Source organism: Halyomorpha halys, unplaced genomic scaffold, assembly GCF_000696795.3.
Source record: "Halyomorpha halys isolate HHAL.00 unplaced genomic scaffold, Hhal_1.1 Scaffold518.1, whole genome shotgun sequence".
NCBI classification, from domain to species: Eukaryota; Metazoa; Arthropoda; class Insecta; order Hemiptera; family Pentatomidae; genus Halyomorpha; species Halyomorpha halys.
This window is the reverse complement of record NW_027110901.1, coordinates 465527-473845: the sequence shown is the minus strand read 5'-3', so window position 1 is coordinate 473845 and position 8319 is coordinate 465527. Positions and strand designations below refer to the sequence as shown.

The window sequence follows — 8319 nt, the reverse complement described above, 5'->3', positions numbered from 1 at the left end:
GATCATAGTTTGGATCATACATTTCTATTAATAAATAAATATCACAATCTATATTTTTTTAATATATTGATTCAAATTTTTTTTCATTTTCCACTTTCTAGGAAGTCTTTGGCCTCATTAATTTTTGCTGCTAGGTATGGTGATCCACCTCTGTCTGGATGATTCAGAGTTATAATTCTTTTGTGTGCCTCCTAAAAATGAACAGTAAACATTTTATTCAAATATTTGGTAACTGATATCCAAATATAATCTTAACTATAGAATATAACAAGGATCTAATATGATATAATAGCAAACTTCACATACTTTAATTTTGGTTTTGTTGGCAGATGGAGACACTCCTAGGATCAGGCTTGCTTCCCTCTTACTCATCTTTGGATCAAAACCTCCTTTATAATATTTACTATTTGCAAAAGCCTAAATAAAAAAATTATAATCTATGTTTAATTGATTAATTTATATTAATAAATCGTGAGCATAATTAAAATATTTTTATAAATATATAATTAAAAATTAAATAAAAAACACTCCAGTGTTGCCCAATAAGCATTCTTCACAGTCTTTATAACCAAAACCTTCAAAGAACAACAGGTTACATCTAAACCTACCAAACTAATTATTCTTTCTGGCATTATAAAATATTTTTGGCAAAATGAGAGGTTTAATAATACATTAAGAACTTATAGCTGAATAATTACACTTGCTCATAATAAACTAAGTCCAATAAACATTGTTCTGATATTCACTTCTTCTTCCCCCTTACCTCACTTTTAGGTGATACAGGATTGTAAAGTTATCCATTGAACTTAGAGGAGGAGTAATATGGTTTATCCTATTATAATTATAATTATCAAAACTAAGGAACCACATATCACAGAAATTCGAGACAAAATCGGGTAATCATCAAGGTTGTTCCTTGAGCCCACTGCTCATCAAAGTAGTCCTAGATAAAGCGATAAAAAAAGCTAAATTGAGAATGAGACAGTTTCAGTTAGGACACAGGACCCCTAAGATTTTCTGTCTTAGCTTTCACAGATGACAAAGAGTATCCTAGAGGGTCACAAACTAAGGTGGTTTGAACACCTCCTTAGGATGGACCTGGAAAGAACTGCCAGGTAGACATATGAGACTCAGGTGGAAAGAAAAAGGCCAAAGGGAAGACTGCACATTTCCTGGAAGGAGAGTGTTAAGGAGGCCTTCAAGAAATGGGATAAGACCTGGACTAAGAGAAGAGAGTTAGTTTAAGAATGAGACATCTGGTCCAGACTCTACAAATCGTAACCTCATACGGCGCAAGCAGTAAAGGGGATAAAATGATTATGATGATGATGATGATTTACAAAACTATTTTTTGGAATTTTTAAACCTTAAAAAGTTCATAGCTACTAATAATTAGAGAGAATGGTTACTCCTTCCACAATGATTAGATTATAACCAAATAATAACCCTAAATTAAGTTCTATAAATGGCACCTAATAATATATTTAGGCCCAGGGGAAAAATGAGAAGTATCAGGATAAACCTAAGATAAACAAAATGATATGATTAGCAACCATAAAACTGAAATTAAAAGCAAGGACAGATGCAAACTGTAGAAAACTGTTCAAATTGGGCTTAACTCTATTTTCAACATAATATTCTCTCAGCTTCCGAAACAACTAATAACAATATTAAGCTATGTCAACCATTAGATCTGCACAGTACAGTTAATGGGAGGGGAAAACCCATATTATGCATGTTCAGGACAGTCAAAAGTGATAATTGGAACAGACCTTAACATTTACAGAAGGGATAGCCCCATTTCGGTTAGTGAATGATCATTTGATGTGTCGTGGATCAGAAGTACATCTTCTGTACAATTTCTGGTATTTATTTCTTTTGAAATTGTATGAAACAACAAATTGCCAGTCATGCTTCAACCGCATAAACTATTACGTCACAGGAAAAAACAAATATAAATATATCTGCCTCATAAATACCTCAGCATCTAATCTTGGCATTGTCCTCATTGCCTCAGAAACTTTCTGGGATAAAGTAGGAGCAGCTCGAAGTGCATATTTTCCAACATATCCCATAGCAGCCAATCCTAAACCAGCAAGTATTACGGTAGATGTCTGTAACACACATGAAAAGAAATAAATTCAAATAAAAAAGAGTTTAAGTACCATTACCATGACAAGCTGTATGATCTACCTTTCTTACCATGATAATTATTGTATTTATCTAGTGTTTAAAATTGTGTGATTGAAAGATGTGTAACAATGATGTAACCTTCCTGAATTTCAAAACAATTAAATTCATTCTTTTTCGTTAAAAACTGAATTGAAACAAATATTGACTATATTAGAATTTTTTAAAAATTATTTATCATTTTAAAAACTAATACAGTTTTCTAATTTTATTAATCAGTTCTATTTTTAAGAAGTAATCATCATATTAACACCATTGGCGAGATTTCCCGCTAAAACTCGAAGAAGCGCGGTAATCACTCCCAGAATTTTTATAGTTGTGGTTATAAAGTATTCTGACCTAAGTTAGTATTAGAATTTCTATTTACATCTTTTCCTAAAATGTCTAAAAAAAAGGATGTTGGATATACTGAAATGAAAGGTGATATTCCATGGACCTTTTAATCTTTAATTTACTATTAATTTCATGTCAAATAAACCATTTGTTATGTATATTTTTTATTTTATAGAAAAATTTAAAGAATTTTTGATTACATTTACATCAATGGATGAGGAAGGTCATACAATATTCAAATATGCAGATCAATTGACAAAAATTGCTCACAGAGAACAAGTAACATTTAATTATCAGTTGATACTTGACCTACTCTTAAGCCTTAAAACTTCTATATCCTCACATATTTTTAGGTAGCACTGTACATAGAGTTGGATGACGTTTTTGAATTTGATAACAGCCTTATTGAGCCAATTCTTCAAAACAGCCGGAGGTACAACAACATCTTCTCCGACTTAATTTATGAACTTCTCCCAAATTATAAACAGCATGATGTACGAATTGTTGCATTACTTCTTGAGAAATTACATTATTAGTTTCATCAGTGTTAATATATTGTTTTTATTTAGATAATTGTGAAGGATACACTTGATGTTTACATAGAACACAGAATATTAATTGACAGTAGGAATAGGCAATCAGGTGAAGTAAGAGAAGCTAACAATGCTCACCCTCCTGAGCTCATGCGTAGATTGTGAGATGCTTTTAATTTAAATTTTTAATATATACGTCCTTACTTTTCCTTACTTTATGTTATATTTCAGTGAAGTATATTTTAAGAATCTTTCTACCTTCAAACCTATTCCGATTAGAGAAGTGAAGGCAAATTACATTGGGAAATTAGTCACAATTCAAGGAATAGTTACACGTGCCACTGAAGTGAAGCCTTTAATTGCAGTTGCTACTTATACATGCGATCACTGTGGTGCTGAGTCATATCAGCAAGTAACTATCAATTTATTTTTTATCTTGTGCCATATTTAGTTTTATAATCATGCTGTAATAGTTTTATTCTCCTAGGTCAACTCTATGAATTTTATGCCAGTAGTTTTATGCCCCAGTGACATTTGCAGATTAAACAAATCCGGTGGCAGACTTTATCTACAGACACGGGGTTCTAAGTTTATGAAGTTTCAAGAACTGCGTATTCAAGAGCATGTAAGTTATTTCTACTTTTAAAGAAGTATGATAGCTCAATAAGTTACATTATACCCCTAGGCTAAGATTCAAATCTAGCCGTTGTAGAACATTTCTTTTCTTTTATGAATGAATGAAGTTAATTTTATTTCTTTTCATATTCATGTATCATCTATGGTATTTTTTCTCCCTGTCTCTAGTGTGTCTATACATTCCTGAACATTAATTCCCATTATTCAATTGAGATCGCAGAACCACGTTAACTCCTTCAAAGTAATTTTCTATGATGATTGCTTTATTACCATTTGGTCTAAAGAATTTAGAACCTTCAGGATATAATTAAGGTGTAGTCTGAGAGTATAAATATATCGGCATTCTTTCAATTTCCAGCAGTAGCGTATAATTTGGTGTGGCATTCGATAGTTAAAACAATTGTTTTATAGAACTTCTCCATATCTGTTCTACTTTTCCATACTTCTTTCTTCTCTAAACCTGAGTCCCATAACAAGATAACAGATTTTGTGCCTGCATCAAATATATATTTGACAAATATTAAAGCTTCTTTCCTTCTCATGTATGAATTCCATGTGCTGCATAAACCATACTAGTTACAGAAATGTTTTGTTTTAAGTGTTGATGGAGAGGGATTGTGGAAGTCAACATTATTGTTTAGTACTTATGCTCTACTCAACTCCAATTTGTCGATTTTTGTCTGTCCCCATCTTGTCCATTTGATTATAAATGCTTTTTAATTTAATATAAAAGGTACTGAGGACTTCCTCTAAAATGTGACCTTAACTTATTTAAAGTACAAAAATTATTTGATATTTAAAAAAATACTTAAATCATTTTAAATGTATTTAAACATGCTATTAACTTGATAATAAATAATGTTATCAAATTTTAAACCTTTCAGTCTTTATTCTCTAAAAACTACTATATAAAAATATTTATTCATGAGATGATATAATAATCGCACTCTCCTAGTAATACAATCTCATAATATCTAATAGAGTAATCATCTAATTTTCTCCAATATTTATATAATAAAATAATATGTTTAATATTTAACAACTATATATATTTTGTTCTATACAGACTGATCAAGTACCAGTTGGAAATGTACCTAGATCAATTACGGTATTTTGTCGTGGGGAAACAACTAGAAAGTGTGTACCTGGTGACCATGTTGAAGTTACTGGAATATTTCTTCCTCTTTTAAGATCTGGTTGGAGACAAATCTACCAAGGTCTTATTTCTGAAACATTTTTAGAAGCCCATGTAAGTTATTTTATAATATTTTTGTTATTTCTTAATTCATTTTTGTTTGTTTAATCATCATCTTATGAAATATTTTACTTATCGGAAATACTATTCCTTGTTTCTTCCATTTAAGTCATGTTATAATTAGTAGCTAAAACTTACTTCACTGATTATATGAGTGATTCTGAAAAAAATGTTAATTATAATGATACTGTAGTATTCCTCAGCACATCTCTTTTGCCTAAAGTTGGAATAAAGTTAGGGATTAGTGTTGAGATGGCCTAGAAATGAAATGAAAATGAAAATTTATTGTACATATGAATTTTAGTTAACTCCATCACATACTTTTGCTCAAATATGAGCAAACAATTTCACTTCAACAACTCTATATTTCAAAAATGGCTTGTCTGATGTGACCCACATTTGGTGGAAAGTTGGAAACTAATGTCAAAATGGCCTGGTATACACTTTATTAAATATTATCTACTACTTTCATTTACCCATTTAAAAACTAATTTCCTAGATATATCTATGTTTTAATAACTCGTTCCTTAGATTTTATTCTCAAACAGAAAATCAATAATCTTGAAACAAGTAATTATGTATCCAATTGAAATACACAGAAGAAGGATAGTTACCAGAAAAAGAAACTTTTGAAACAGAAAATAATGGGGATATAGAGGGGAAAATAAAAAGAAGGTGAAAGCTATGCTGACCCATGTACCTAGTGGACTTTTTTTTTCTTATCCACTCATCATCATTTTTGCTATTTAGTTGTTTAAGAAACATCTTATTTCTAATTATTTGAAGAATTATACTAATTTAACTATTAACCTTATTTTTAAAAAAAGCAACTTAATGAAGTATTAAAAGTTTTAATGTCAGCATCGTTTGAATTTCTTGAAGCACAAGAATTGACAGTGAAGCCACTTAAGACCTCACAGGTGAGCAGGTCAAGGGGTGAGTCCCAAAGCGCTTGGATCAGAAGGTTGTGGGTTCAATTCCCACCTGGGCTTGCTGTATAAGTCCTCAGTGAAAGACTTGAACAAAAAAAATAAGAAGTCACTTAAATGCAAACTCATTCAACAAAAAAAGAAAATTGATAATAAATAAGAAGCTTCACTGGAGTAAAAAGTAAAATTATAAAAAAAAAAAAAAAAATAAAAAAAAATATGGAGGAAATTAAATAGCTTAAAAATAAAAATGAAAATCTCTTGATATCCATGAAAATGGATCAAATGGTGAAGCATGTTCTCAGGAGAAAACCAGATCAGATAACAGAGGTTTCTAATGCAAAGAATCATTATTATCCTGTGCTTTAAAGGTTTAATTTAATTTTATTTTATTTTACTTCTCATTTATTTATATTAATTTATTTTGCTTCTTTCTAGAAAGTTTTAAGTCTAAACGGGGTGGAAGATACTTTAGGAGAAGGCGAATTGACAGAGAAAGAAGTTAAACAACTTGCTGGAGATGACTTTTATCAAAAACTGTCTGCTAGTATTGCACCTGAAATTTATGGTCATGAAGATGTTAAAAAAGCATTGCTGTTACTTTTGGTGGGTGGAGTAGACAAAAGTCCTGACGGGATGAAAATCCGAGGTTCTTAATTTTACACTTATGATTTTACTTTTTGGGCAATAGTCTTCTTGTTTTTTTTTTTAGTTTTCAGAATCTTTAAATAAACCCCCTTCATTGCAATTTTAAAAATATATTGATTTTTGATTGTTTGAAAACAAAAATATTGTAGTGACAATTTTCTTTTTTTCACTTTTTATCTTTTTTGAATTTACATTTCACAGAGTATCTGCCTCTAAAATATTTTAGTTATTGTATTCTGTCATACATACTATTATAATTTAATTTAAGCAATCACTATCATCAAACATTTTGTAGTTATATTAACAGCAATTTCTGAAATACTTGTATGTTTATAGTTTGGCTACTATTGTTATAAAGCAAAAGAAAGAATTGTTAAGTAGTTTAACTATAACGTTAAAAATTAACACGTTAGCGACGGTGACGGTCCCCGGGGTCCGATAGTGTTCTGACCGACATGCCGAGTGAAAGTTTTCTGAAAATGATGTATCTTACGAACGCTGTAAAAACCTTATTTTTCAAAATATTTTCATGGGAATTGAACAGGATTGAAGCTACGAAGTTCTTCTATAATTGCCAGTGCTTTTCGATTGATGGTCCCTGGGGACCGATACCGTACTGTAATGATGAAACGTGATCTCTGTACGGTATCGGTCCCTGGCGACCGATAGAGATTCCTGTCCGTGTAGGTTAATACCTGTCGTCTCTGGCCCCTCCCCTCGTGCCAGACTGCTCTGTACCTCAGTTACTAAGTCATAGTGAGTTTCGCGTGCCCTGCAAACAATATGTCTCGTGGACGGAAGTTGGTAGAGCTTGCATTATCATGTCCTGACGAGGGTAGTAGCGGTAGTGAAAGTGATGTGATATCGAGTGATAATTCAATTGCCGACAGAAACTATATTCCGAGTTCGGGAGATTCTTCCACGGATGAACAAAACCCACAAGTACGGGGTAAAACTATACAAACTTTGTACAATTGAAGGTTACACGTATAACATAATTATATATACAGGCAAAAATGCAAAGCCAGTTAATGAAAGTCACTCGGAAGCTATTGTTAATGAATTGTTATCGTGTATCAATCCCAAAGAAGGGCGTTGTCTATATGCGGACAATTTTTATTCTAGCATTCCCCTTGCTACTAAGTTATATGATGATCAAATCATTTATTGTGGAACACTGCGCGCCAATAGAAAAGGAATTCCAGAAATATTTAAGACGAAATTGAAGAGAGGGGAGATACTAGGACAACAGAAAGGGGCAACCAAAATAATAAAATGGGTTGACAAACGCCCAGTTTTGATGATCACAACCAACCCCGAACATGGAACAAACCTCAAAGATACAGGGAAGAAATCTAGACATGGGTTTAACGTTTTGAAACCCAGAGGCATTATTGAGTACAATAAGGCGAAAAAGGGAGTGGACCTGAGTGATCAGATGTCGGCTTATCACACGGTACTAAGGAAGGGGTTTAAATGGTACCATAAATTAATGTTTGAAATCATGTTTGGGACAGCGATAGTAAATTCCTGGATAATACACAACATGAATCGATCGAAAAAAATATCAATAACAAACTTTAGATCCGTCCTTGCCGATCAACTCTCCGTTCAACGCCGACCTCCTTCACCTCGAATCCTCAGGAGAGTTCATTCCTTTATAAAGCCAACTGGGGAGGGAAGAAAACGCAGAAAGCAATGCCAAGAGTGCTATAAAGAGCTTAGAAGAACTGTAGGAAGTGTAGAAGCGAATAGAAAGGTTAGAAAGGTGACAAGTTATTGCCAAGATTGTAGC

The 8319-nt window shown here is 32.1% G+C and overlaps 2 protein-coding genes across 3 annotated transcripts in view; one reads left to right on the top strand and one right to left on the bottom strand.

Moving 5' to 3' along the window:
• Nucleotides 1–49: 49 nt before the first annotated feature.
• Nucleotides 50–2287, bottom strand: LOC106683810 (mitochondrial import inner membrane translocase subunit TIM14). 2 transcript variants are annotated; one of them, XM_014425515.2, is made up of 4 exons: nucleotides 2203–2287; nucleotides 1980–2114; nucleotides 307–417; nucleotides 50–191 (listed from the first exon to the last, which is right to left on the bottom strand). In XM_014425515.2, exons 1-4 carry the CDS (start codon nucleotides 2203–2205, stop codon nucleotides 84–86), a joined length of 357 nt encoding a protein of 118 aa, XP_014281001.1. In that variant the 5' UTR covers nucleotides 2206–2287; the 3' UTR covers nucleotides 50–83. The 2 variants fall into 2 exon arrangements, with proteins under 2 accessions (XP_014281001.1, XP_014281000.1); XM_014425514.3 differs by having other exon boundaries at nucleotides 2194–2259.
• Nucleotides 2288–2418: 131 nt separating this feature from the next.
• The window catches only part of Mcm7 (minichromosome maintenance 7), a 12177-nt gene continuing 6276 nt past the window's right edge, over nucleotides 2419–8319 (top strand). Inside the window, exons 1-8 of the mRNA XM_067048989.1 lie at nucleotides 2419–2610; nucleotides 2699–2802; nucleotides 2877–3017; nucleotides 3093–3217; nucleotides 3288–3468; nucleotides 3544–3681; nucleotides 4759–4941; nucleotides 6315–6525. Of these exons, the coding sequence (XP_066905090.1) occupies nucleotides 2571–2610; nucleotides 2699–2802; nucleotides 2877–3017; nucleotides 3093–3217; nucleotides 3288–3468; nucleotides 3544–3681; nucleotides 4759–4941; nucleotides 6315–6525 (1123 nt within the window). The 5' untranslated portion in view covers nucleotides 2419–2570. The remainder of the gene's footprint in view (nucleotides 2611–2698; nucleotides 2803–2876; nucleotides 3018–3092; nucleotides 3218–3287; nucleotides 3469–3543; nucleotides 3682–4758; nucleotides 4942–6314; nucleotides 6526–8319) is intronic.

Excerpts from the sequence above, each read along its gene's own strand:
- LOC106683810 (XM_014425514.3), bottom strand. Across the intron at positions 418-1,979 it reads TGCCAAGATTAGATGCTGAG|GCTTTTGCAAATAGTAAATA; the intron begins GTATTTATGAGG and ends TTTTTTATTTAG. Across the intron at positions 192-306 it reads CCAACAAAACCAAAATTAAA|GAGGCACACAAAAGAATTAT; the intron begins GTATGTGAAGTT and ends GTTCATTTTTAG.